The sequence below is a fragment of the Penicillium chermesinum genome, assembly GCF_028974085.1.
Source record: "Penicillium chermesinum strain IBT 19713 chromosome Unknown utg000008l:1.0-1752722.0:1.0-1753981.0, whole genome shotgun sequence".
In the NCBI taxonomy this organism is placed as follows: domain Eukaryota; kingdom Fungi; phylum Ascomycota; class Eurotiomycetes; order Eurotiales; family Aspergillaceae; genus Penicillium; species Penicillium chermesinum.
The window spans coordinates 538,746-566,356 of NW_026695318.1; the positions used below are offsets into that span (position 1 = coordinate 538,746).

Below are 27,611 nucleotides of genomic sequence, written 5' to 3' on the forward strand. Positions count from 1 at the left end.
CAAGTGGATCACGTACCTGCGCTGTTGGCGGAGGCGACGATATCGTCAGTCCGCAGCGCCTTGTCGCAATTGGCTGGCAGCCCTTTAATGATCTCCTATCTGTTATAAGCCTTAGTCTATCCACTCGTGGATTCATGATCTTCATGCACTTGAAACTGGACTGCCCAAAGGGTCCAACTGCTGATCCCGCCCATTCCTTCTTTCTCTTAACGCCCTGCAAAGCGCCCCTCCGAACGCCTCCGCTCAGCGTATTCCTTTCCCTTGCCTTTCCTGCCGTCGGGTTCAATTCATAAATGTTGCAACAGTAAGAAGAAGGGGGGAAAAAGGAGAAAAGGCTCACACAACCTTCTACGCAATGACGCGCACCGAGCCCACTCAACATTCTTCCTCTTGGGAGACGAAGAGCATCACCGCCACTGACGATGGGACGGTCGGTCAAGATGCTCGGCCTAGGGGTCGGATTCGCCGATCGATGACTGCGTGCAATACATGCCGCAAGTTGAAGACCCGTTGTGACTTGGATCCTCGAGGTCATGCCTGCCGTCGTTGTCTCTCGTTAAGGTATGTAACAAGTCTGCTGGGTTAGAAACACGGGTCGATTATTCCATCGAGAGGCCCGCATCCTAGACCCACTCACCTTTGGAGATGATCCCACACCTGTTGAGAGAGAAGCGTCGTGCTAATGCTCCGTGAAGGCTTGAATGCGAGCTTCCAGAAACCCCCGATCGCTACCAGGACACCACATCCAGTTGGTCCGATGCCAATGCGGCCATTCCCTCAATTGAGGAGAGGCTGGTTTCCCTGGAGCGGGGAATGGGTGAGATGATTCACCTCATGCGCCAGATGGTCAATAATTCGCCCCGAGATTGCCCGTCTCGTCATGGCAGCCGCAATAACAGTATAGATGAGGCTGCTGCCAATAATAACGCCCCGGCACCACACGTCACGCTAAAACCAGTCCAATTTATTCGCGATCTCCAAGTCGAATGCTTCGGGGAAAGAGACCAGTTCTCTACGGAGACTGAGCTTCTGGGAGATGTGGTCTCCCAAGGAATTGTAGATGCAAAATTATCATTGAAATTGATTGAGCTGTGAGTACCACTGCCCATCTCAAAGCAAACGGCAAATTCCTGACTTGACCTGGTAGATTTGTGGACTACTTCAGTCAATGGGTCTCCATCGATCATGCAACAAATATTCAGAGGACAAATCCCCTGCTTTTCAATACGGCTTGCTTGCTAGCGTCTCGGTATCTCCCGGGGATGCCTCCTAATACTATTCATGAGATTGCCCTCCAGGTGCAGCTTGCTGTCACCAAAACATTATGGAGAAAAGCACCCTTGACCGATGACCTGCTCCAGGCATTGGCTCTGCTATGTCTATATCCCACATCTGGACATAAAGAGGGGTTCATGGATGCATGGTTGCTGAGTGGAATCGCCATCAACCATGCCCTCTCCTCCTTCGGCTTTCTCAATAACTCCCCTCATAAGAACATCCCCTCCGATGAGATGCTTCCTCAAATGCGTCTCTGGAACACCTTCTGCCTGACACACTTGCAGTGAGTATCCTTTTTTTTTTTTTAACCCAAATCCGAGGCCCCGAGCTAATCATATGCAGCTCTGCCCTTGGCTACGGACGTAACGTCAATGTCCTGTCCCAATATTTCGACCATTGCCCTCTCATCCTCGAGCACCCACGCGCAACTCAAGATGACGGCCGGATAGTAGCAGAGATCCAACTATATCGCATTGCGCTAAAAATCCGAAACAATACCCAGCGCCTCCAATTCACCGAAACTGAATACGAAGAAATCGAACGCTGGAAAATGGAATGGTCCCATCTCCTCTGTAAGCTCCCCAGACCCTCCGTGCAAGCTGAATTTATCATACTAACTCATCCCTGCAGCCAGCGAAGGCCAATCCACCCTAGAACTCAGCATTTGGTTCTGCCAACTCCTCCTTCAACGCACCGCATCCCGTCTTCAACCCGAGTCCGACCGACTCGCCACCGAGATCTGCAGCAACGCCCGCCTCATCATCTCGCGGTCCATGCAGACCCGATTCTCCGCCGCCCCGGCTTAATCGACCATGTCTACTACATCCTGGGCTACGCCGCCCTCACCCTCTGCGACTACACTCCCTCCGACCCCGTCATCGACCAAGTGCGCGCCTTCCTGCTGCACCTCGCCCCCAGCAGCGACCACCTCTCCTACCGCATCGCCTACATCATCGGCGAGGTGCAGCGGCGCTACGCGGAGCCCACCTCCGCCACGCAGTCCTCGCCTACAAGCGTGGGGCTGAAAAATGCCAATGCCATGTTTGCCGCGCCCGCGGCCGCGCGCTCGGAGAGCCTGGATCTGACGGCGCTGATGCCGTCGGGCGGGAGTATGGATGGACTGGTGGAAAATTACGGGTGCTTCGAGCAGCTGATGCCCGGATATGTGGCCCCACAGCCGGCCTTCTCGGCGCCGACGGTTTTCCAGCATCATACGGCGCCTGTGATGGGTGGGGCGATGCCGGTCAGTCTCGTGCCGAGGGCGTTACATGATTTCTGAGATGAGCTTGAGGGGTTAGGGTCTGGGTCATGTGAATTTTTATGGGATCTGATGTATTTGATTATGACCGTCTGAATTTTTCATTTTTCATTTTCATTTTCATTTTCATTTTCATTTTCATTCTTATTCTTATTCTTATTCTTTTTTTTTTTTTAACTTTCCCCCTCCTTTTCTTTTTGGACTTTGTTCGGGGTGGTTCTTAAGTTCCTTTTCCTTCTTCGTTTGAGGCCTCGAGGCTCGATGCCAGGTGCAAACAAAAAAATGATCCTCGGTCTGGGGATATGCGTATTTACTTGGCTATTACTGAGGGTCTTCACTTGGCCTGACTACTAGTATTGATCTGCTACTAGGGGCAGCTGGCAATTACATCTTCGTTCATCTACGTCGCCATTTGTTTCTTATGAGCTGAAGCCCGTTGATACAGGTCCTCCAAGACACTGGACATACATTAGCCCTGAAGGAACCTACTAGTAAGGAACATATGGTAAATTCGAAGTTAACGAGGCTCGAACTGGAAGTACTGGTGCCCAGTCACTTCACCTCGCCGAGCAGCTACTATTAACTTATCAAGAGTACAACTTACAGAGTGCACAGACAGTCTGCAATAACTGAGATTATATATCCCGTGACATTGATTAAAGCGGACCGGTTTCGTATATACAGTCTTCATCAAGAATGACTCAAGCCCACATCGTACATCAGTACCAGCGACATTACAAATCGTCTTACATGTCGCCAACAGTTCCCCTCAATCAGGCTGCCCCAGTCTAAGACCGGCAAAGAACAGAGCCCTCAAGCTCAGAGGTGGGGTAGATAATCCGCGGCGCACCACTAGCCATGGGGACCGGCACATTCGAGTTATCGTCCACGGTGAGAGAAGTGCAGGTGATGATCTCCGTAACAGAGTCGCCAGAGTTGAAGCCCGTGTTGCCAAGCGAAAGGGTGTACTCGCTGCCGCCCTCGCCGAGGTTCGAGAGAACGGTGACGGTCTGGGTACCATCGTAGCCCTTGCGCATGGCAAGCGTAGTGTCGTCTTGGTAGATGGGGTAGTTCTAAGAAGGAAGGAATTAGAAGAGATTCTTGGCCATCAGTGTTAGAAGTGGTGCCCGAGGGGGAAATTTACCTTGTAGGTGAGGTAGCTGCTGTTACGGTAGATAGCTTGGTTGCGGACGGCGTTGGCCTGGCTGATGAGCTTGTAAAGCTCGCTGTCGGTGTTGTAGCCGGACAGCCAAACAGCCTCGCGGTTGTTAGGAACGTTGCCGCCTTGGTAGTGCTGCTCCTGGCCCGCGTAGATGATGGGGATACCGTCGGACATGATGGTAAAGGCTGCCGCATTCTGGGCAAGGGACATGTCATTGGTAGCTCTGAAGGGAATGTAAGTGAGTGGGATTATATGGAGTGGGATGGAGGTAGGGGGGGGGGGGACAGACGAGCCAAAGCGGGGCACATCGTGGTTTTCGGCGAAGGTGCCCATAAGAGTGGTGTCCTTGCAGTTGTCCTTGAGGGTGTTGATCATGTTGTAGAGGCCGCTGATGCTTCCGCTCGTCGACTTGAAAGCATTTAGAAGAGGATAGTACCTGTTCGATGTTAGCTGGCGTTACTCCGATGCCGCTGATGAAATCTTACAGTGGGTAGTTGACGAATCCGTCAAGCACCTCCTGGTAAGGACAGACAATGGATTCGTCGCCATTGTCAACCTCGCCAATGGTGTAGACACCAGCAGCCTCGGTGAAGCCGGCAGTCCAGAAGTCTTTTTGAACCTCCAAAACGGAGTCGATGCGCAGACCGTCGACTGGGATCGTTAACAGAAACATTCCAAGATAGCTCTAGAGGAAAGTCATACCGGAGTAGTTAGAGACAAGACCGGAGATCCAGTTATTCCAAATACCCTGGACCTCAGTGGACTCGGTGTTCAGGTCCGGCAGAGAAACAATGGTGTCGCCCTCCCAGCACTGCTCTACCATGGCTAAGTTGGAGTAGTCGGTGATCTCGCAGTAGGGGTGGAAGTAGTCTTGTGAGTTGAAAGGGTTGAAGACACTGTAGTCAACACTATCACCACTGCCGGCGTACCCCTAATAATAAGCAGCTGTCAGTATCCAGAGTAATTTATCAGGAGGGTGCAGGAACTAACCATATGATTGGTCACAACATCGACCATTAGGTACATATTGCGATCATGGAGGGCGCTTGACAGGGCCTGAAGGTCCTCCACTGTACCATAGTTCTCGTTGATAGAGTAGCTATTTGACCCGGTTAGCTTGTATGCAGCTTTGCCTCAAGATCTCAGACTCACATGTCCTGCTGCCAATACCCGTGATACGCCTCTCCATCGGAAGTAGACTGATTCAGCTGCTTGGTGATAGGCGTAATCCAGATAGCCGTGAATCCCATTCCTTGGATGTAATCAAGCTAGCATGTCGTGAGAAACATCTCGAGAAAGCCACTGGAGGGGACGTGAAAATACATGGTTGATGATACCCTGCCAAGAACCCCCACAGTAGTTCTACATCACCCTAGTTAGATATTTGCATCCAATAACAGGAATTCAATGAATCGTGCGTACTCCCATATTTGCATCACAGGTGGCAGTAGTCGAGTTATCAGTGCGCGCGAAACGATCCGTGAGCATGAAGTAAATCGACTGCGATCGCCAGTCCGCCGCAGATGCAGCCATGGCCGGGCTGGCCATGCCCACGAACACGGCGAGAATTCCCAGCGAAAGCATGTTTGGGGTTTTGCTTTGCAGGTGAAAAGGAGTGAATCCTACTATGCGGAGAAAACTATGCTTATGTATCGGACGTTCAGATCTGTAGCCTTGTTTGGACGACGAGTGTCCATCCGAAACGCCCTAAGAAACGGTGATCATCCTGTTGGGTGGGCGCGTTCTTTTGCTGTGGAACCAAAGAATCCTAGATAATAAGTGGCGTGTGTCATTGTGGTGCCAATGCGTTGCTAGTGCTATGGAAGGTCTCTGGTGCCCCCGCGAAATGGTTGCGGCCAGCGGTCATAGCGAGGTCTCATGCAAGGCTCGATGCCTGTTACAAACAGGGGACGGGCAAAAGATCTTCAAGTCCGGATGCTACGAAGGAACGAGCGAGCGATGATCGATCGTCAGGGCGGAATGCATAACCGGCCTCCGGGCGCACAGCCCAACACTTGCAACACCAGGATCAAGAGCTGGGACCTGAATATCGTCATTTAGTGGACCATTTAGTGGACCATTCAGTAGATGAATGTGCCTGGTGGGGTCCAGGGGTTGCAGCAGCGGAGTCACCGAAAGGGCTACGGGCGTCCAATCAAGAATGCGCACACTTAATCGACCGAAGGCAGGGAGAAAGGGCCGCAGACACGGTCTACTAATTGACGAATGGGCAAGCAATGAAGGGATTTGCTAGGCCTGAAGGTCCCCAGAGTTGCAGCTGCGATGGAACGACGTGGATTCTATTGGTGTGCAGCCCCTGGCCTGCTCGGAGGTTCTCCTGAAAGGGGCCAGAATGGACTTTTTGACCCAATTTAACCGGCCTGTTAGAAAGCGTCTGTGATGGAGTATGGTAAATCGCTCAATCCTTCCGTCCACTATAATGCGGCTGCCATAAACGCTTGCGTTTCAGAGAAATGAATGACATCTGCGAATGGAAGGATGGTTGACGACACGGGTCTTCATATTTCGGATGATTGCAAGATAGCTTATTTATCGAGTCCACTGGATGCTGAACAATTTGAGCCGCTTCACATTGATCACGTCTTCCTTCAAGTCTCTGATCTGCCGATCGTGGACAATTCTCACTCTTCTCTCAGACATCCTTACAACTATCTCAGCGATAACAGCTAGCGGCGTCTACAACTCTGAAGGTTCTTTGAATTCCCACTCCTAGTACATCATAAGATCCAGCTATTATGGCTGGCGAGGAAGACACAGAGCGATCAGCAACTGAACAGGAAGTGAGGAGTCTCTCAGCTCCAGCTGTTCAGGACAAGGTCAGAGGTAAGGGACCAATCAATACTCCCTCACGACCTACGTACGATCTTGAAGAGAATGAGCTGATTGCGGTCGTTAACTGCAGGATACGAATCCGGAAGCAGTTCCAGGTGGCCTTCACAAAGGAGGGCCACCTGCGCCAACGGTTCGTAGCCCTGCTAGACCGTAAGGATGGGCGCGGAGAGCCGCTCTTTGCCCAGGAAGTGATAAATGCAAACTGTCCGAAGAGGGAAGTCCGAAGAATCGCTAGTCAAAATCCTCTGCTCTTCACGGCGTCGGGACGACTTCGCTCCCGTGCCTCGAAAAAGCTCACGGATAAACATGAGCAGGGAAAGTTTGCTAAATACGGGGTTACGGAGGTGAAGAAGATCCATGAGGCCGTGAAGACACAGTTTTTTACTCACGGAGTATTGATGAATTCCGGGCCGAAAGTGGTTGACTTGCGCAAAACCGAGGCTGTTGGTCTTGATGGGGAGAATGGAATGGATATGGGAGGCAAGAGTCCAAAACGGAGATTTAATAAGCTTATTCTGGGCTTCGTATACCAGCCACTAGTGCTAGTGCCAGTGCCAGTGGAGATCCCAGTAGATCGTAAGAAGTCGAAGAGTCCTCCGAAAGACTCACTCGCAAGGCTGCACATGATTGAATGAATCATACCAATGAATAAGTGAAAGAAAGTAGCTTCATATGCAAACGTTTCATTCCATTTTTAACGAAACAATGGTTTTAGAGATAGTATCAACAGGAAGCAATGACCCGAAGATCAAAATAAAAATCCACGTCCAAACGTACCAACCTACCACTTCAGAACCCAGTTCCTTGCAAAGGCACCGCTTGAAGTAAGATTCTGCAAGCCAGTAACAGCCAGAACCTGCGTCTCCGAGTCATAGTTGACAGATGAAGAAGGCACAGCGTGGCCGTTCAGGGTCACAGAACCAGGAGCATTATGAACACCCAGCACGGTCACATTCGCCAGAGGGTTAGCCTCCTTCCACGAGCCGCGAGCCAAAGCACTCAGGCTCGAGCCATTAGCCTTGAATAAGACGGTCAGAGTAGCGTTAGGCGATTGGCTCTCACCATCATCCAGATATAAGTTACCGGTAGCAGCACCCTTGGAGCTGAGAGCGGTAAGAAGCGACCAGTCCGATGCACGCGAGTCACGGGTCGTCAGAGCTGGTTCCTGCATAGGCAGGATGGAGCCACCACGCACGTAGACCGGGATGTGGCCGAGCGGAGCATCGATAGTGGTGTTCACACCAGGCTGGGCAATGACGGCGGTCTGGTTGTACCAGTCGTACCAGCGCTCTCCATGCTTGACACCGGGGAAGACACCCTTGACGGAAGTCGCACCCTGGGCGAGCACGGGAATGACCATCAGAGAGGGACCGAGGAGGAACTGGGTGTCGACGGCGGCGAGAGAGGGGTCTGTGGGGAATTCCCAGGCCAACGCACGCATGACGGTGGAGCCGGTGGTGTGGGCTTGGTGGAAGAGGGTGTAGAAATAAGGTAGGATGGCGTAGCGAATCTTCATGGCCGTCTTGGTGGCGTCTATGACGGAAGACCACACGTAGGGCTCTTGGGAAGCAGCGCCAAGGGTGTTGTGGTTGCGGTAGAATGGGAAAAACGCAGACAGCTGCATCCAGCGGTTGCAGAGCTCCTCGTCCGCGTTTCCTTGAAACCCGCAGGTGTCGACACCGAACATAGGGATACCAAAAAGGGAGAATGACAGCGCCTGGGGGATCGAGAAAAACATGTATGCCCACAGAGAATAGTTGTCACCACCCCAGTGGCCCGCCCATTTGCCCGCACCCGCGAACGTAGAGCGGCCAATGATGAATGGTCGCTTGTCGGGGGCAACCTCTCGAAGACCGTGGTAGGTAGCATTCAAGATCTGATACCCGAACAGATTGTGCACATCGTACTCCTGCACACCGTTGGCGTGCGTTGCGTTGGGGGAGACTGCGTGCACAGCCAGATCGTGACCAGTCTGATCATGGTTGATGACATAGGGAGGATGGTTGATGTTGCGCACACCAGGAGTAGGAGTTGTTCGCAGGTAAGGGGTAGTTGAGGTAGCAGAAGGTGCAGCAGTGGCCGAAGAGGCTGCTGCCTGGCTAGAAGCTCCAGAAGAGGCAGCAGCAGCCTCGGTAGCATTGGTCTTGTTGAAGCCCTCGGGGTAATCGAAAATCATGTTACCCGGCTTGCCAGCAGAGTCGAAGCCCGACGTAACGGGGTTCAGGTGCAGCTTGCCACTCCCACAGCTCCCGACACAGAAAGACGAAACCTCGCTCATATCAATCCAGATTCCATCGTACGCAATATTCTTGTAGTATTCCATAAGCTCCTTAGCCCAGAAAGCATTGGCCTTAGGACTCTGCCAATCGGGGAAGACCGTATAACCAGGCCAGACGGCGCCAATGTAAGTAGTTCCATCGGGGTTCTTCAAGAAAACGTCATCCTTGGCCCCTCGAGTATATGGCTCATACCTAAACAGTATTAGCAAGACGTGTCTCCACTCATGGAGGCTGGGACTTACGCATCACTAGCATTGTTTGGGTTGGGGATGTAGAGAGCCGAGTCGACAATTAGAACGTAATGACGACCACCTTTGTGAACCCTCTCCAAAAATTCCGCACCTTCGTCGTAAGGGAATCGGTTGGGGTCGTTTTCGAAATTGCGCCATGCATGCATGTAATCAATGTCATTCCTAGGCCGAGAGTCAGAACACTTTGATGAACTTTGGAATGATTGGACTGAGATTTATGAGATGCCACTTACCAAAGAGTTTCCAGGGGAATCTCAAATTTCTCGAAATTATCAAGAACATTGACCATGTCAGACCAGTTGTTGTATCCCCAACGGCACTGGTGGTACCCCAGGGTGTAGTACTGCTGCATCGCAGGAAGACCAACAGTGCTGATCAAGTAATTCTTCGTAACATCAGCCTGGGAGGGACCGGCGTAGAAAGTCAGATCGACGCTTCCACCGAGAGTGCGCCAAGTCAGGTTCTTAGGCGAAGTAAGAACCTCTTGACCATGGGCATTCCGGAAGAAGACCCCATGCGAGTACGAGACATAGTCCTTTGACTGATCAGCCTCATCGCTCGCCACGGGAATGTGCTTGCCATGGCTGTTGACTTCGTAGTAGCGGGTATCCAAGTAGAAGGGGTGACTGCCGTAAATGTTTCTGGGGTTTCAAGTCAGCATCCTTCTTCCTATAGGCCGGGAAACTACTCACTGGTCAATAGGGTCACCTTGGTCTGAAGCATAAATAGTAAGGGTAGCATTTTCCAGAAGGCGAAGCTGCTGGATGTGCTCTCCGATTCCGTAAAGATTGTAGTCACTGGGCAGAGCAGTGACAAACTCCACAAACTGGTTCTCGAAAACCAGTACAGAGCCAGTCGTGTCAAACAAGACATCTCCAGTGGCCTTGCGGGTCACCTTGAAGCCAAAAGATGGGGAGTTGGACCATTGGATTTCGAGATCGTGGTGGAAGGAAGCATGGGAGTCGGCCTTGGCCCGTGGAACAAGATCCTCGGGGATGAGGTACCACGAAGCATTCGAAGAATCGACATGGGTAGGCGTGATTTGAACACTCAAGCGGTCCGACGCCAAGTATTCGATGGATAGATTGAGCGACTCGACATCTGTTCCGTAGACGTTGCAGGGTTTTCCCGCAAGAGTCAACGTCGCGGTCACTCCCTGGGTCGTATTCTTCACGTTTGAAGCTTTATAGCCCGGGCACACCGACTGTGCGTTCACAGCTTCAGGGTCATCAATATTGGCGATTAAGTTGGCACCAATATCGACATTGGCAGGGAGGGTATACTGGCTATAGCCGCTGGTCGTGGTAGCTGATGAGCTCAAAGAGCTACTGGCACCATAGACAGCCGGCAGCAGCCAAGCGCCGGAAAGGAGGGCTTGGAGGCCCATTGAAAGCATGGCGGAAGGTGCAGGTATGAAGGAAGCAGTGAAGTTCTCCGACGCTGACACAAACCACTGGAATGAAAAGATGAGGTTGTCCGCGGATTCCAGGAAAGAGCCGTTTAGGACGGACATCCTTTTATAGTCTGTTTAGCCGGTCGGCTATGACAGTAGCATCGCAGATGAATTGTGCCGAGCTTCGAAATCCGTCCACGGCTAACCAAGAATGGACCGCAGCTTGGACTTGATCTCACAGCCTGGTAGTTTTCCCCGGAGGACAGTGGGGAGGTCGCATTCTCGCCGACTGGCGGAATGTTTTTGCGGGGTTGGGAACCCAGCCGATGCGGGGAGGGATCGTCATCCTCCCCTACGCTATGTGGGCCTGGACCTCGTTTTCTCGCGGCCCAGTCCGGAGTTTTCTCTTCACAGTTTAGCTTGGCATTCTGACGACTGAGACCCGAGCTCACCGATTGGTTACTCGTCCGATGAACGCCCGAGCTGGCCGAGATGCCCGTGGAATCTTGGAATCTTCTAGGCTGCCGATTCTTACAAGGCCGAGTTTGGAGGCTACGAGCCCGAGCTTGAAGGCGAGGATCCCGATAAAAGATGGCCATTCCGATCGGCTGAGAATGTATTTGGGCTGTGCCGTTTGATTCGCGGAGTAGAAATAAGATATCCATGTAATAGCTAAGGGTATCCCCAGAATCCGGGGTACATCATACCCTGTCGGACTAGGTGAAGAACGGGCCCATGAATGCTTGCCTTCGGTGAACCTTTGCGCACTAGTGGCGTGGGGACAGCCAGATTGGGCTTTAAAGAGGTCAATGCTATCAGCATGAGGCAATTCATAGCTGGTAGACATGAGTCGACCCCGGAATTCTGAGATAATGTCGCAGAAATTTCGGCGTATCTCAAGAGCCCCGACGATATTCATGCTTGGGGCATGGTGATGACATAGCAAAATGGGGCCAATCCCTTGCCTCTTCCTAGATCAAGTTGTAAAAAAAATGCCGCATCTCCCTTTCCCAATTATACCCTTGGGAAAGTGGCCCATGTGCAAGGTTTATTTGGCTGGGGCATTGCGGTTAGTATAGCTGATTCTTCATTTGGAAGGGATGTCGTCGCTGGCAAAACTTTTGCTCTTGTGAGACTATCAACACGTTTTTTCCGGCGCCATCTGGATGAGCTTTATATGCACTAGTAGTAGCCTTTTTACTGCTTCATACTCCACAAATAGTCCAGCATAACTGTTAACTCTAGGATACCCTGCTGGCATTTTATTGGGAAGCACCTGTCAATTGGCTGGGCTGGGATGGGGTCTATGAGACACGAGAACCAGAAGGCCAAAACTATGATGTTCAGAATGTATAACAGAAGACAAAAAAAGGGCAAAAGCCCGCGTCGTGTCTCGAACCAGACACCTCTAGAAAACTCACACATCAACAGCTGTTCCTCAAATGAGGCTGCCGAAGTGAGGCGAAAAACTTCATCAACCTTTTTGATATCTTCCAATTACTCAACAATCACAAAGACTAGAGAGCTCAAATTACATTCAATTTGAAGAGAAGGTCTCCATGAATACTATTCTCTGAAAATTCGAAAAAGAACATTGTCCCGCGTGCCCAGAACACGCGCCCATCCCACCCCCCATTTCCTCCCCGACGCTTACTTCTTGGCTGGGTTCACCAGAAGTAACGAGCACATGTCGACCAAAACGGCAAGTGCTAGATCGCGCATAGGGGCGTCCCCCAACTGCAGCACCCGGGGAGGGATTGAAGGGGAAGGTTATTACTTGCTCTATAGGCCCATCCCTTTCTCCCTCAGCTCAGGCTCCCTCCCACTTTCTGGATCCTATGCTATATCAGGTACTTTGATTTCAAACGCTCTTCCTGTCCTACGGCTTGGCTTCCTACTCTGACACTCTTTGACTTTCTAACTAGTAGTAGCTACTGTGGGCTTAGGTCCTTCCCCCTTGTCCACTACTAGTACTGCTGGTAGTGGACCTGTTTGCTATAGTAAGAGTTACTAGTCAAGGGTTTGTAGGGCGCTAGTAGGAAGATTCAGGACTTACTTTGGAGGCAAGGTCCTTCTTACTGCGTATACGTCTTAGCACAGACTCGGAGCCCAGTATCCTCTGATGGTTGCGTATCATGCAATGCAATGTCATTAAATCGTGATCATCATACTAGTACATCCCAACCAGCACCATAACAATGCAATAAGCCAAGTAAACGCTAAATCACTTCCTCCCTTTCCCCTTATTTTTCTTCTTCTTCGCCTCCGGCTCAGGGACACTAACTGTCCCTGCACAACATCCTCGCCCTCCCCTGCAGCCGCTGCGAACTACTTATGAAGAAAGTCAAGTCGCGATTCTGCTCCGCAAGATCCTGGCACTGCGCTTTCAGCGCCTCATTCTCCGTCGTCAAAGCATTGACGCGCTCCATCAGATTCTCGTTCATCGCCTTCTCAGCCCGGTAGTCCTTCTCCAAAGCCCGCGCCATCGCCTCGAATTTGTCTGCTCGTTTCTCGAGCCGCGCTTTATCCTTTTCAAGACCTGGGATGGATTCAACCGCCAGATTATCAAACTTCGCCTGCATCTCAGCCAGCCGGGCCGACGCTTGACTAGCAACTTCCTCCGCGGCCGAGGCTGCGGCGCTGGCCTGCGAGGCTTTATCAGCCGCCCGCTCGACGATCTCCTCGAAATATGCGCGCTGGCTCTCCAACTGGCTCGTCAAAAGATGAGTGTACTCAACGCTCATGTTCTCAAGTTTCTCGCGGGGGACCGCATCGGCCCAGTCCGGATCTAGGGCGGAGTGGTCCGCGGCGGGCAGCTCAACCAGCTTCCCGTCTGTTTTGCTTTGGATGATGCGGTGCACGTAGGCGTCGCCCACGTAGTCCCAGACGCGCTGGGTGGTGAGGTCCATTGCAAAGGCGTGAGAGGTCTGTTTCCAATGGTCGAAAGCGTGGGCGCCGTCGTAGCGGCCGCAACCTATGTTGCCGCAGATGAGACAGGCCCACAGATTGAGGTCGGAGTTGCAAACACTACATTCTGGCGGTGGAGCGTCAGAGTCGTCGCTCGTTATAGGCCGGCGTAGGTCGTCCTGTGTGTACCGGCAGACAGGGCAGCCGCTGCCTTTCCATTTCTGGAGGCATGTGCAATGAAAAACGTGTTGGCAGATGATGGTCAGGAGACCGGTTGTTTCATCCATCCGCTCTAGGCAGACAGGGCAAGTGGGAAGTTCGATAAGGGCCGGAGTCGGGGGTGCGAGGGGTTTCGTGGAGAGGGTTGCTTGTCCGGTTGACGTTGAGTGTCGGCCTCCGGGTTGGCTGGATGACGGGGAGAGTGGGAGAGTTTCTGCTGGAGTGTAGTCGGATTGGTCGCCGGGCTCGACGACCTGGATTTCGACGGATTTGACAAATACCACATGGCAGGTTTCGGGCTATGAACATATTAGCCACGCCTCTATGAGAAAAAGGCAGATCGTAGAATCGTAAGATCTTACTCACCTCCATACTATTGAAAACCTTCCCATTCCACTCCTTCTGCCACTCCATCGCTTTTCGCCCACTCCGGAATTTCATCAAAACCATATACCGATTCGCCCTTGGCGTCCTAATCATTCTAAAGTGACTGACATCATCCAGCGTCCTCTCCCCCACAAAGCCCAAGAAGTCAGACACTGAAAGATAACTTGGCACAGCCAGCACACACAACGTAGAGCAGTCATCGTCCGGGATAAGAGCCGACGATGACGCCGTAACAGGAAAGGGATAAGCCGCCAAATCAGCCGAGTCTCTTCCCGCACTCTTCGACGCGCCTCCCGCCACATGAGGTCGGAACGCTAGCTGCTCGCCGCCAGGCGGTCGCGCGACGGCAGCAGCCGAGCCTTTAAGGTGGGTAGGGTAGTCGTCATCGTTAGAGGCGAGATAGGGAGTTTCTGCCGCATCGCGATATAGGTGCACTATTCCCCAGACGCTGTCCCCGACCTTTTGATCTAGTGGGATGTAGCGGCCTTTTGTGCGCAGACCCCCGAGGATGTCGGTGCCGATCCCTGCGGCGACGAGGTTATCTTCTTGGCCAGAGGCCGCGCGTTTTTTGCGCGACATTGCGCCGCCTTCTGGTGTGACCATGTCAATGCACTGGATGGAGATTGGGCTGGAGCGGAGGTCGTGGAGGAGGTTGGAAGGGGCGGATGAGGTATTGATGGCGGAGCGGGAGCGAGAGGGCTTTCCGGGAGACGCTTGTGAGCTTGAAGACTGAGATGATGAGTGCGCAATCAGGCCGCCTTCTCTCCTTTCGTGTTTTCTAAGAATATTAGCGTCGCCGGAGGAGCTGGAGGGGCGGTTGCGTTTCTGAAAAGGTAAGAGAGCTTCGCAAGCGGATTCAATAGCAAGCGGCGTTTGTGCTGCGATGTCAGAGTTAGAAAGAACCTCGAGACTGAGATGGTAAAAATACGAGGGCATCCCGGGCAACCACGAGCATGGTGTCTGGCGGTTTGATTGAATCTAAGTCCTTGTTGGTAAAATTCCCGTGATTGCGATAAGAAAATGATGACCTAAACACCCCAGATTGCGGCCTTACGGGTGAGGTAGCGTGGCAATGCGGTGGAAAACGGCTAAGATAAATGATCCCGGTCAACTAGGAGGTGGCGCCCCCCCTTCAAAATCACCGAAGCACGCCACTCAGGATACATAATTACAAGCCATGTACGGTGGCAACTACGGAAATCCTTTTTAATTCTTTTTTTTGGGCTTACGTAGACACAACATAATGATGCTAGCGATAAATGGCTATGAAAGCCGATTGTTGATTCGTGGGCGGTAAGAGACTATGGAGTTCATAGACGTAGAAGGAAAGAAGAATACCCGTCAAAACCCATTCGAAAGAAGAAAACAAAAGCCGCAGCTTTAAAGCCGACCAAACGCCATGCAGGTTATGTAAAACCCCATCGTAGTAAAATCATGAAGAAATGAGATCTATTGGCCACCACGGAGACGCAAGACCAGGTGGAGAGTAGACTCCTTCTGGATGTTGTAGTCGGATAGGGTGCGACCATCCTCCAGCTGCTTACCAGCAAAGATGAGACGCTGCTGGTCTGGGGGGATGCCCTCCTTGTCCTGAATCTTGCTCTTCACATTGTCGATGGTGTCGGAAGACTCCACCTCCAAGGTAATGGTCTTGCCAGTGAGAGTCTTGACGAAGATCTGCATACCGCCACGCAGACGAAGAACCAAGTGGAGAGTAGACTCTTTCTGAATGTTGTAGTCTGAGAGAGTGCGACCGTCCTCGAGCTGCTTGCCGGCGAAAATGAGACGTTGCTGGTCAGGGGGAATACCCTCCTTGTCTTGGATCTTGCTCTTCACGTTGTCGATAGTGTCTGATGATTCAACCTCCAGAGTGATGGTCTTTCCGGTGAGAGTCTTGACGAAGATTTGCATACCACCACGCAGACGAAGAACCAAGTGAAGAGTAGATTCCTTCTGGATATTGTAGTCGGAGAGAGTACGGCCATCCTCCAGCTGCTTACCAGCGAAGATCAGGCGCTGCTGGTCGGGGGGAATGCCCTCCTTGTCCTGAATCTTAGACTTGACGTTGTCGATGGTGTCGCTAGACTCAACCTCAAGAGTGATGGTCTTGCCGGTCAGGGTCTTGACGAAAATCTGCATACCACCACGCAGACGGAGGACAAGGTGCAGGGTGGATTCCTTTTGAATGTTGTAGTCGGACAGGGTACGGCCATCCTCCAGCTGCTTACCAGCGAAGATCAGGCGCTGCTGGTCAGGGGGGATACCCTCCTTGTCCTGGATCTTAGACTTGACGTTGTCGATAGTATCGCTGGACTCCACCTCGAGGGTGATAGTCTTGCCAGTGAGGGTCTTGACGAAGATCTGCATGATGACGGCGATAAAAGCGATGAGAACTGGGGAGCGTTGATATGGTAGAGGGGGTGAAGGTTATGCAAATCACCGCTAGGAGAGATGTGGGAGAGAGGAAGGGAGAGGGAGAAAGAGGGGGTGTTAAGTAGGTAGCGGGCGGGGGGGGCGAGCAAATCTGACTAAGGTGACGCGAGAAGGTTTCGAATGGGAAAGTACTAGAAGATGCCGGGGTGCCGGATGAGTCAAGTTACGGGCTCGGCCTAGGAACAGGACTCATTGACGCCACCAGTGGAAAAAGTTTGTTCCTAGTAACTAGATAGCGATTACCTTATAGAATTTTCAGATACGGACTTCTCCTACTGACCTACGTGTTCTGTGTTGCTGCCGCGTTGGCAGCCTAGCATGATCCTATGATCCTGGCCCGGGATGATGACGTTGGGCTTATCGCGAAAAGAGGGGGTGGAACCGGAATGGTCTTTTAGCGCGCATCAAAGGTCCCCATCCGCCCCATTGATCAACTGCGCCCCTTTGCTATTTTGGGCGATCAGGTGACACTTTCGGGAACAGTTAAACCGGCACAACGCGATAGCGCGATAGCGCGAGAACAGCTCGCCAGGCGCTAGCTGTTCGTGGCTTCCGTGTGTACACCGCTACAATCGGTTGGAAAGAACTCGTTCTGAATGTCTGGTATTCATCGCCAATCAAGGATATATAGACACTGGTCCCGCGGAAGTGCTTAGAAGACAGAGCATTCCACCTGGCCCGGACGCCGTTTTCTTCGGCACTCCGATTCCAAAAACAGACGAGAGCAAGCACACGGTTGGGTTTAGAAGCCCACGCTTTTCCCCTTGGTAGTCGGCAATGAACGAGAACCAAGTGCTGCGGGAAAACGCAAAAGATAAAACAATCAACACTCGGCCGTACACAGTCATAACGTTCGTAATCCTCGTTCATCGCTGGAGAGCTATGCGAGAATAATATACCACAAATGAGCAGAAAGCTAAAAACACAACAGCAAGGCTTGAAGAAAGAAAAAAGTCACACATATTGATATAAAAAAAAATTGTAATGAAAGTAAGAGGACGGTTCCCAGGAACCAAGAAGGCAAGAGCAGAGGGGAAGACCAGCTCGCTAGGAGCGGGATGGTAAAACAGAAGCAAAAAGGCATTCATAAGAGAGCGGGAAGACGCGACCGGGCGCGTCGTCACGACCTTTTTTTTTTGTTCTCATCCAGGTCGTCGTGGCGTGTCGGTTATAGAAACAAAAATCGCTAGGCTGTAAAACTCGCTGTAAGGTGAAAACAGGTCGTCTTGAACATTCATCGTCGTCATGCGCAAGCGCAGTCGTGGGGTCGTCGCTAGTTTGCGCGGATCACGAGCCGAGACACAAATTTATTGGACAAACAGTCAAAGTCGTTACGGTCAAATGATGAGCCAGTGCGGCTACGAAGGTAGTTCTCTAAGAGGCAGATTAGTATTTGCAAATGAACCAATTGATCGGCGATATGTGCTTACCGTGTTGCTCAACATGTTGCCGGACCTCGGTCATGGTGTTGCAGACATCAGGGTTTGAGTAAAGCAGGTGGTGGTGCTTCTGGGAGTCCCACTCGGTGAAAGGGGGCAGCTTCTGGGAGATGGCCTGGAACAAGCCAACAATGACACCAACTGGTGTGGTCTCCATATCGGTACAGAACTTGTCGACGGCAGCTTGGTCGGGGGTCCGGTAGTGGCAGTCGAACTGCATCTCTTCCCAGACAGCCAACAAGATTGACGCAAGGATGAAGATAGTGGGCCAGTTCTTGAGCTTGTCACCGCTGTACACGCTGGAGTAGAGTGAAGATAACTCCTCCAAGACATCCTTTTGCAGTTCACGCCACATACTTGCCATAGCACACTTGATCTGGAAATTGATCATAACTGGAGCCATGGTCTTGCCCGTGAACTTGGATGAAGGCTCCTCGATCTTGCCCATGAAGTTATCCTCATCACCAAGTCCCTCAACCATGGTGACATGTAGAGTCAAGTTGTAGGCGATGATCAGCTTGAGGGCTTTTCGGATCACAGGCAGCTTGGTACGATAGTAGTAGCGGAATGCAGTCTTCAACATCTGAGTGAGGAAAGGAGTACCCTCGAAGTAGTCGTCGACAAACTTCTCAAAGGTACCGTTTCCGTCGATGTGGCGGTCCAAGTAGTCAGAAAGCATGGCATGGGAGATGCCCTCCATGCCAGCGGAGAGTTTGGCGGTCTCGACCTCATATTGAGTAGGGTCACGGTGCAAAGACTCCACCCAGTCGATGGTGAAGCACTGCTCATCACGAACGTAAACCTCGCGGGCGTTGATGGGCAATATTTGTCCGTAGCCGTGAGTGATAAACAGAGTGCGTTCCTGGTCCGAGAAGCCCTTGATGTTGCCAACGGAGAAACCCATCGAGATGTGACGTTCGTAGTCAGCTTTCCAGTCTTTCATGAAATAGCCAATCTCTTTGATATCAATACGAGTGCAAGGAACCTGCCATAACCGGGCGTGCGAGGGCTGGCAACCGGCGCAAGGTTCGCCTTTGTCGCAGGTCTTCTTGAGGAACTTGCAACGCAGGCAAGCACGCAGCTTGCGGATCTCGCTGGCTTGCTTTCGCTGGTCAGGCTTGAGAGGACCCTTCCGCTTACCAACGCGCTTCTCAGTCTCGCCTTTGCCGGTCTGCGATTGCTTGCGGATCTTGGTCTCGGAGGTCTTGGCGGCAATCGGGCTTTTCCTTGATGGTTTGCGGCTTGGTGGGGACGCAGATGACTGGGAACCAGAAGAGCGGGTCGGGGAGGTGGATTTCTTGATTGGCACAGGCACCGGACGGACCATTGCACTGGGGCTGACGGCGGAAGGCGAGCGGGAGCCTGGCGATGAGTGGTTGTCGCGGTGGATCAGAGCGTTGCTGGGTGGCGAGGTACCGGCGAAGCTGAGGGCTGCATTGAAGGTCAAGTCGATGTTGCTCTCGGAGCTGGGAGAGCTGATCGGGTGGGCGATATCAACGAAGCTACCATAGGTCGAGTAAGATGACTCAGAGAGACTTCGGTCATGAAGCGTTTGAGTTGGATTGACGAAGACGCCCTGCTCGGGGAAGCCAAAATCGAGAGAACGGCGGTGGTCGACGGTACTCCAACCATTGTCGCTGCTGGACAGAGAACGGACTTCCAGATAAGTATCAGTGGGTGAACTGCTCTCCATGACCGGATGGGGGGCCGTATATGACAGATCACTCAGGCTGTTGGGGAAGGTCATCAGGTCGGCCTGAAAGTCATGATACGTGAACGGCACCATATCGACGGGTGCGGCCATGGGCAGGTAAGATCCCTCCAGCAGACCGGCGCTCATCTGAGCCTGAGATCCGGGCAGCAACTCCAGCGGGGATGATTGGATAGGCATGCCATAGCTGGCAGCGGTGAATTGCGGAGCAGATGACGGGTCTTCGGGTGAGTACAAGTGCTGATGCTGATGATGGTGCTGATGCTGATGCTGATGTTGCTGAGGGGCGTGCAAATGCTGGAACTGCCAATCGGCCATGAAGTTTGGATCTTGGGCCACCGACTGTTCGAGAGTGTGACCGCTGGTCTGAAGAGGCGAGAGATCATGATCCTCGGGCCGTTGGTTCTCTACCGGCACGGACCATGCTTGCTGGAGATAGCCTCGTGAGTCGTAATCGACCCCAATGAGACCGTCATTAGATAAATCGACCTTTGACATGGTTTCTTTATTGATGCCAAAAACCCCGAGGGAAGATGGTTGGAAGGGGTAAGAACAGGGAGGACCCGCCTGGGATGAAAAGGCCTTCTTCAGAGTCACACAGCCAGGAAAATGGATTTGGGGAGGGGGTGAGGCGGTGGGGGGGGACAAAGCAGCGGTGAGCATTGCGCTAGGGGATTGACTACTGTCTCCGTGTGGATTTGGTGCACTTTGTGTGGACGCCAGCCGGGTGGAGAGTGAACCTTTAGCTCCTTCTGTTACTGCCACGCCCGATGCACATGGTCTCCAATTTGCTTCCTCGACGATCACTCGGTGCGTTGTCAAGGAATGCATACCATGTTTGCCTCGGAACACTAACCACTTAATCTACTGTAAGAGGCTTGGTTCCCCCATCCCCAGTGACCACAGCCATGATTCCTACGATGACCATGGGGATCGCTTATCTGATGGAATCTGTTGATACATTTCCCTATCCGGCCTACGGGTAACTTCCCCAAAAAATAGATCCATATCGGGAAGAAACTGTTGGGATAAGATCTCAATATTGAGGGACCCCGTGGGCAGTAACCACGGAACAGAGCGGAGCAAGTGGCAAGATGGGCCGGGTGGGAGATCAGTGGAGGCTGCATAGCGCAAAAGGGCAACAAGATTGGCAGAAAAGGGTAAGAAGGGAAGGCGGGAGAGGGAACGAAAGGGTAAAAAAAAAAAGCGAGAAAGCGACGAGCACGCCAGGTGGTAGCACAGGCGGCGCTAAGAGCCACAAGCCGTGGCAATAAAGAAAGCCCACAGAGGAGCCGGCTAGAACCGTGCTCCCAGGTCGATCACACCCATCCGATCGTGATGGCAAAAGATAGTTAAAGCCCTTTGAATCGCCCAATCACCATCGACGGCATCACGCACGACGTCCGGGATTCGTATCCTCCGGGGGGCACCCTGGCAAGCCCCATGCCATTTGGGGGGTACGAGGTACTGCTGTGGGGGCTGGCTATGCAGCAGACAAGCCAACGAGGATGACCGGAGCCTATGCCGTTGGCAGAGCCGAAAAGCAGACAAATCAAAATCAGACCATAAAAAAAGTCAACTGGCAAAATCTGGGAAGTTAACCACCCAGAAGTGGAGGGAGTCTTGGCTGGGCTTCATGAAACCGTCGCAGAATAGAACCCTCGGGCCACTCGATAGGTCTCAGCTGAGACTTCGTAAGGCTCAGCATCACGCAGAATCCTGCGCACATGCAGCTTGCAGCAAGGGAGCAAGGTCCCAACCGCCACTGCACGATGAATGACGAAGTAAACCATATGCGCCCACCAGCCACTATCGCGTGCAGCCGGTGCGCAACAGTTGGATCTATCACACTCCCTTGGACCGTGGTCATTGGTTGTGGAGGGGTCCGGGGACCTCTCTGACATGCAGCCGCGGAGGATTCAATAGCTTCTGCGTGCTGGCATGACGCATCGCGGGCCACGAGAACGGTCGAACTCGTCTTGGACTATTTCAAAAGGGGGGGGAGACATATCAGAGCAGCAATAGTCCTAGAAAACAAGCTAATCAGATAGTTTCCCCAAAATAGACACTTATCAGGTGCGAAGAGCGCGCGCGAAAAGCGCAGTTAGAGGCCCCCGCGACAGGGAAAAGTTCCCCAAGGAGGAAAGATAGGAACGGAAAAATTAAAAAAAAAAAAGTGGGGAGAACAATAGGACGACCTCAATTGATAGTACGGATAGTACGGGGTCGAACAAGCAAACCCCCTCTATGAGAGCGCTCTCTTTGTTCTAAATCTCGGAAGGGTCGCCCGGATTCTGGTCCAGCGTTTCTTTGTTTGTCGTGGGAAAATCCCTTAAGATTCATGCCGCCCATCGTCGCGGGGAAGCACCGGCGCAAAGTTCGATTCTCGTCCAGCAACCAACCCCCGCCAACTGCATCAGACCCCGCCACCTCCCAGCAGAAGCGCCCAGGCACTAGTGTCAAACATTCCAAAGTGTCGTCGGCACGCATTATGGCCACCCAAGAGTTACCTCGGGCCGGGATCCCTGAGCTGTTCACGCAACCGCCCTCCGTCCAGGACCCGTTAGCCACAGAGTCTAGTGATCTGCAGAGCGCGACTATCGAGAAGTGCTTGCCATTCCTAAAGGGGATTCAAAGTTCCCAGCAGGGACCTTTCAACGCCCATGGAGTACCCGCTCTCCAGCGCGACGATCATATAGCCTATCTCTATGATTCTCTCGAGGATTACCCCTCGGGCTTTGTCATACTTGATGCCAGTCGGCCATGGATGAGCTACTGGGGCCTTGCTGGGCTTTTTATGATAGGAGAAGATCCTACTCGCTTCCGTTCACGGTGCGTAATACTTTGTTTTGTGTGGTTCTCTTTGCTTAGTCGGATGTTGCATTCGGTCCGCATTTGGGTAGATTTCAAGATACATGGGAGGGTTTCATCCATGTCTATCATCCTACCTTATGCGAAGGAAGTCTTTTTCACCATAGATCCCTTGATATGAGCTATTGATTCCCTCTACAAAGCTAAATCGCATGCAGTCTACTCCAAACCCTACGGCCCGCACAGAATCGCACGGGCGGATTTGGTGGCGGGCACGGTCAAATTTCCCATCTTGCGGGTAGTTATGCAGCCGTTCTGTCGCTTGCTATTGTCGGTGGCGAGGAAGCCTTTAGCGTGATTGATCGACATGCGATGTGAGCTGTCCAAGGGAACTTCCTCGTTCTTGTGCATGCATCTGACCAGTTTCCAGGTGGCAATGGTTGGGTCGGTTAAAACAGGCCGATGGAGGCTTTCGCGTCTGTGAAGGCGGGGAAGAGGATGTGCGGTAAGCTTTTCATACCACCCCGGGTGCGAGATCCGCAAAAGTAGCCTGGCCTGATCTTTGTGGATTTGTCTTTTTTTTGCAGAGGGGCCTACTGTGTGATGGCCATTTTGACACTGCTCGACTTGCCCGTGGAGCTACCCCCGAATGTCGAGGCCCGGAAGGCCGGGCTCGAGAACTTGACTGATGGTCTTGCGCAATACTTGTCTAGATGTAAGCCATCTAATATTTTTCGCGTATGTCGCGGTAACTAATTCGCGCGCACTAGGCCAAACCTATGAGGGTGGTATCTCCGGCAGCCCTGGCGTAGAGGCGCATGGAGCATATGCCTACTGTGCGTTGGCATGTTTGGCCCTGCTGGGTCCCCCCGAGGAAACTCTTACCAGGTACATGGAGATCCCCTGCAGTATTATGGCCTCGCCCCATTAATTTGGATGTTCTACCTAGGCATATGAATCTCCCACTCTTGCTGTCATGGCTTTCTGCTCGTCAATACGCCCCCGAGGGTGGGTTCTCCGGCAGAACCAACAAGCTGGTTGATGGATGTTACAGCCATTGGGTCGGAGGCTGCTGGCCCATAATACAGTCTGCCCTGGACGGCAAACCCCAGGCTAACGGGCCACCCTCCACGACCGTTGGGAGTCTTTTCAGCCGCGAGGGTCTGACCCGGTACATCTTGAGCTGCTGTCAAGCCAAACATGGCGGTCTTCGCGACAAGCCTGGCAAGTATGTAACCCAACCCGCCTCCCAGCCCCTTCTACGAGATGAACAAAGTAGAAAAGGGAGGAGCAATAAATACAAAGGAGGGCCGCAAATATAGCTGACCGTGACTAAGGCACCCCGATTCTTACCACACCTGCTATGTTTTGGCAGGCTTGAGCGCCATGCAGCATTACCATTATCGCACGGACAGAAGCGTGACCTCTGACAGAAATTTTGCCTCGGCGTTCTCGTGGAAATCGACTCCAATCCGCGAAGGTAATGTGTACGAGAAGAGCGACCGACTAGAGCCCCTTCATCCTCTCTTTGGAATCCCGTTCCCGCGGCCGACAAACTGCGGCTCTGGTGCGAAGCTCGCCCTTTGTCGTCCCACTCGGAAGAGGAGCAGGTGAATCATCAGATGACAAATTTTCAGCTGTGAAACATCCAGGTTGGGCAGTAAGATCGGAGAAAGTGTAATACATTAGCACCTGTCCACAAGAAATGACTGGACGAAAGTCGGAGGCTCCTGCCGATCCTGACTTGCAGGGAAACTAGGAAAGAATCCGAGGGTCCAAGACCAAGTAAATTGCGAAACCCAAAACCGATCACAATAAATCAAGGCCAATTACGGGGTACTGGATTTCCGAACCCTGAATCGATGACTACCGGTAATTATGTAGGTTCTGGCTGTGGCCGTTGTCAACTCCTGACGATTTCCCGGCCCCACGCGGGAGAACGATTCTCATCCTTACAAGCCTTCGTAAAACCGGCCGTTCGATGGATTCTTACAAGAAATCGAGTTGTCCAGACAGAAATTAGAGCATTGGGCGATCCAGATCAGAACAAGCTCCCAATGCTCCAGAGGAGTTACGGGGTTCCCGAGTCTCTGGACCCATGCTTATCTATGGATCGCATTTCTCAGTCTTGCTCTTGCTCAACTCCACAGGCCTCCAAAAAAGTCAAAAAAGCAAAAGCAAAAACAAAAACAAGTTGGAGCAGAGAAGCGACAAGACATCCCAGTCCGAATGTTTGCGGGCAATAGCTAAGGAGGCTGCACGCGGCCCAAGAGGGCAATGGGGTTCGTCAGATACGCGAAGACACAGGCATCCAACGCCCTCCATGCCTGCCAACTCACCACTGCGTCGGATGCCTGTCGACTAAACTCGCGCTTCGAATCATTCCGGGAGGGTCGTGCATCGGGGGTCTCGAATTGTCTCCAGCTTTTCGGGGTTTCTCCAGGCGCGCATTCGCGTTCTGCACAACATGAACGGCCCCGCCTTGGCGCCAATCACGATGTTGGTTGCGGTGGATTACTGCAGCCGCGTCTCGACGAAGATCCAGCGGCAAATTTCCTGGTTGCGACTGCGTCTACTGCGGGGCAAAAGGATGGCCAAAACACCCCAAACTCAAAAGGCCCAGAGCCGATTGTTACTCCGTTAGCTCCAATGGCATTGGCAGAAGGTCTGTACTCTTGCTTTCTGTTTTTTTCGTGCTCCCATACTTGCGTACACCCCCTGGATCTTCCCTTCCCGTTCCTCCCCCTTCCCCCCAGCCCCTCCATTTTGCTCGTGTTTCGCGAGAACACTGACGAGGGAGAGCCTTGTTCCTTCTATCTTTGATCGGCGAATTGCAGGCGGGGGAACCTACGCCCACCCTCGGAAGCGGCCTCAATTCGGTTTGATTCGACTGGTGGGGGAGTATGCCAGCGCATCAGGCACTGACCATGGGAAAATCAATAAATAAAAATTTAAAAAAAAAAAAAAGAAAAGAAAAGAAAAAAAGAAAAAAATCCTCAAAGTTCCAACCCGTCGAGAGGGGGCAATTCGAAACCAGGAAAATTAACAACAGAGCCCAGCACATACAAGTCAGAGTAACCTATCTGAGGAATTGTGGGCTGGACCCGCGAATCCCATCAGCCACGTCTTGTACTCTTGATACCATCCTAACTTTACCTTGTTCGTTTTCTCTGTGGATGCTACGGATACCGGAATCCATGTTCCAGGAACCATAAAACTGAATTTCTTTTTCTTGCCTTTTTTTCTACGTTTCAACGGTATTGTGAAGATTACCACTGTAGTATACTGTATATGTATAGCATACCGCTCTTCCATTGCGCCTGCGCCCCTTTTTCAATCTCGCAAAAAGAGGGTATTCCGATTAGACGGCCCCGGATCCTTTCGCGTAGGGTTCGTACTAGGGACGAATCCATCAGGGATCTTTGACGTGCCCCTGTGTGTTGTCTTGATTACAACCGTTCATCTTCCTGGAACCCGCTCCGTTTGTACAGTGTACACTTGGACAACACAACAGACTCCAGTCTGCCCCACCTGTTTCTCTGAAGTAATTGAGTATAGTTTTGAAGGACCGTTCTGACTTTTCGGGATTATTAATTTTTTTTTTTGTCCCCTTTCGACTTCGGTAGCACGGGAAAAACGTGTATTTTGTATGTGTATATGTGTGGCGTGGCATCTTCCCAATGTCTCCAGCATTTCTCCCTCTCTCTTCCCTTCCCCCAACTCTCGGTATTGATAATCCTCCCAATTCCCAATCCTGTCAGCCCGAGAGCCCCAACTGTGCGACATCTAGACTCCAAAAGCAAAAACGCAGGGGGGGAGCCACCGAAGCAGCTTCCGATCCGAGCCATAGAGGCCCCGCGTTGCCAACAAACCCGTTGTGTTGGAGCACAAAAGCACTCTGTTGGGCATCCTCATCCGCATACAGCTCAGCCTTCAGCCCTACCCGTTGCAATTGTCGAGCCAATCCCTTCAATGCCATCAGGGTAGCCGCCTCATTTTCTTCGCAAAGTCGACAGCTTGAAAGTCGCTTTCCGCGCTACTTTCCCTTCTCGGCCGTGAATCCAACGACCTACTCGAAAGAAGAAGAGGGGGGAGAAAAAAAGGCCAAAAAATTAGAATTTAAACTAATTTCGACGGAGAGAAAAAAAGAATGTATTATATCCTTTACTTGGCCAGTAAGTCATACTCTCCCAATTTCTGCATCTCCGCCAGACCCGCCCCCATGTTCGAATTGAGTCCAAGCACGCAATGCGAAGCATCCAGGCCCCAGAGATACTGGCAAATGATGGGAGTAAAATGGGTAAGAGGGCAAGCATGTCTTGCCCCCCAGGAGCCCACCTATTGGCCAATGGCCCTGCAGACCAATTCAAGCATCCCAACGGGCTATCTCAGAACACATTCTTCTCCACTTAATACCCCTGGCTAACACCACTCCAGGCCTCTGCCGCCGCCGCAGCTGGGCCGAGCCCTCATACGAGGCCTACGCCACGACATCAGGCTACACGTGCGTCGTCCGCGTCAATAACCGCGAGTACCAGACAGATATGGTCTGCGAGAGCGAGACGCTTGCCCGCGAAGGCGCCGCCATGCGAGCCTATCTCATTTGCCGCAACTTCTCTGTCAACGATGGCATGTACCCGGCTGGCCATAGCCAGGGTGGGGCGGTGCAAGGTATCCCCGTTGCGATTGGCACGGGCCGCAAGTCGAGTCGGGATGATGAGTCGGATACCTCTGTTAGTAGCAGTGGGGGCAGTTGGAGCGGGGGGAGTAGTCCGGAGCGAATGATGAGAATGGACCAAGTAGGCAGGGGGGAAGTTGGAGTTGCTGCTGTGCCGGGGTCGGCGAGGGCGTTGGCCTATGCGCGGCGGGACGTTTAGGGTTGAGACTCTTGAGTTTCAAGCCCTGAAGAATTGGAAAGAGGTTGGGCGCATCAGATGGAAAATTGAATTGGAAGGTGACGGGTTCTGATGGAGGAGATGGGCCTATGCCAGTGGCAGGTTTACGACTTATGACTTATGACGATGACTTTCTCTTTGCATGTGTCGAATTCCAAGCGTGCGTTGATTTGTCGATTGATAGATGGCAGCTTACGATACTGTGCCTGATTCTTTGGCGATCATGATGATGACAATGATGATGTTCGAACTAATGATGCATAGATGGTCCGGGCCAATGCCCAAAATGTGCTTTGCGAAATTTTTGAAGCGGTTGAAACTTCTACATTGTGGTG

General features: G+C 52.2%; 9 protein-coding genes across 9 annotated transcripts; 5 read left to right on the forward strand and 4 right to left on the reverse strand.

Moving 5' to 3' along the window:
• Positions 1-355: 355 nt before the first annotated feature.
• N7468_009992 (Zn(II)2Cys6 transcription factor domain-containing protein) lies at positions 356-2,557 on the forward strand (the record flags this gene model as incomplete). Its single annotated transcript, XM_058479287.1, has 4 exons — positions 356-561; positions 696-1,091; positions 1,148-1,561; positions 1,621-2,557. 4 exons carry the CDS (start codon positions 356-358, stop codon positions 2,555-2,557), a joined length of 1,953 nt encoding a protein of 650 aa, XP_058325855.1.
• A 767-nt stretch (positions 2,558-3,324) lies between these two features.
• On the reverse strand, positions 3,325-5,282 carry N7468_009993 (alpha-amylase; the record flags this gene model as incomplete). Its single annotated transcript, XM_058479288.1, has 8 exons — positions 3,325-3,609; positions 3,681-4,134; positions 4,184-4,349; positions 4,401-4,629; positions 4,689-4,797; positions 4,851-4,966; positions 5,022-5,060; positions 5,121-5,282. The coding sequence occupies 8 exons, from the start codon at positions 5,280-5,282 to the stop codon at positions 3,325-3,327; spliced, it is 1,560 nt and encodes a 519-aa protein (XP_058325856.1).
• Positions 5,283-6,454: 1,172 nt separating this feature from the next.
• N7468_009994 (uncharacterized protein) lies at positions 6,455-7,186 on the forward strand (the record flags this gene model as incomplete). The annotated part of the gene is made up of 1 exon (XM_058479289.1): positions 6,455-7,186. One exon carries the CDS (start codon positions 6,455-6,457, stop codon positions 7,184-7,186), a length of 732 nt encoding a protein of 243 aa, XP_058325857.1.
• Positions 7,187-7,332: 146 nt separating this feature from the next.
• Positions 7,333-10,594, reverse strand: N7468_009995 (glycoside hydrolase family 31 protein; the record flags this gene model as incomplete). The annotated part of the gene is made up of 4 exons (XM_058479290.1): positions 7,333-9,022; positions 9,073-9,243; positions 9,315-9,722; positions 9,774-10,594. 4 exons carry the CDS (start codon positions 10,592-10,594, stop codon positions 7,333-7,335), a joined length of 3,090 nt encoding a protein of 1,029 aa, XP_058325858.1.
• Positions 10,595-12,753: 2,159 nt separating this feature from the next.
• Positions 12,754-14,923, reverse strand: N7468_009996 (putative RING and UBP finger domain protein; the record flags this gene model as incomplete). Its single annotated transcript, XM_058479291.1, has 2 exons — positions 12,754-13,899; positions 13,967-14,923. The coding sequence occupies 2 exons, from the start codon at positions 14,921-14,923 to the stop codon at positions 12,754-12,756; spliced, it is 2,103 nt and encodes a 700-aa protein (XP_058325859.1).
• A 2,770-nt stretch (positions 14,924-17,693) lies between these two features.
• Positions 17,694-20,233, reverse strand: N7468_009997 (uncharacterized protein; the record flags this gene model as incomplete). The annotated part of the gene is made up of 2 exons (XM_058479292.1): positions 17,694-17,794; positions 17,851-20,233. The coding sequence occupies 2 exons, from the start codon at positions 20,231-20,233 to the stop codon at positions 17,694-17,696; spliced, it is 2,484 nt and encodes an 827-aa protein (XP_058325860.1).
• A 1,678-nt stretch (positions 20,234-21,911) lies between these two features.
• On the forward strand, positions 21,912-23,995 carry N7468_009998 (CAAX farnesyltransferase subunit beta RAM1; the record flags this gene model as incomplete). The annotated part of the gene is made up of 7 exons (XM_058479293.1): positions 21,912-22,402; positions 22,600-22,755; positions 22,812-22,886; positions 22,969-23,096; positions 23,152-23,269; positions 23,331-23,609; positions 23,719-23,995. The coding sequence occupies 7 exons, from the start codon at positions 21,912-21,914 to the stop codon at positions 23,993-23,995; spliced, it is 1,524 nt and encodes a 507-aa protein (XP_058325861.1).
• A 663-nt stretch (positions 23,996-24,658) lies between these two features.
• On the forward strand, positions 24,659-25,204 carry N7468_009999 (uncharacterized protein; the record flags this gene model as incomplete). The annotated part of the gene is made up of 1 exon (XM_058479294.1): positions 24,659-25,204. One exon carries the CDS (start codon positions 24,659-24,661, stop codon positions 25,202-25,204), a length of 546 nt encoding a protein of 181 aa, XP_058325862.1.
• A 1,327-nt stretch (positions 25,205-26,531) lies between these two features.
• Positions 26,532-27,258, forward strand: N7468_010000 (uncharacterized protein; the record flags this gene model as incomplete). The annotated part of the gene is made up of 2 exons (XM_058479295.1): positions 26,532-26,556; positions 26,819-27,258. 2 exons carry the CDS (start codon positions 26,532-26,534, stop codon positions 27,256-27,258), a joined length of 465 nt encoding a protein of 154 aa, XP_058325863.1.
• Between the last annotated feature and the right edge of the window lie 353 nt (positions 27,259-27,611).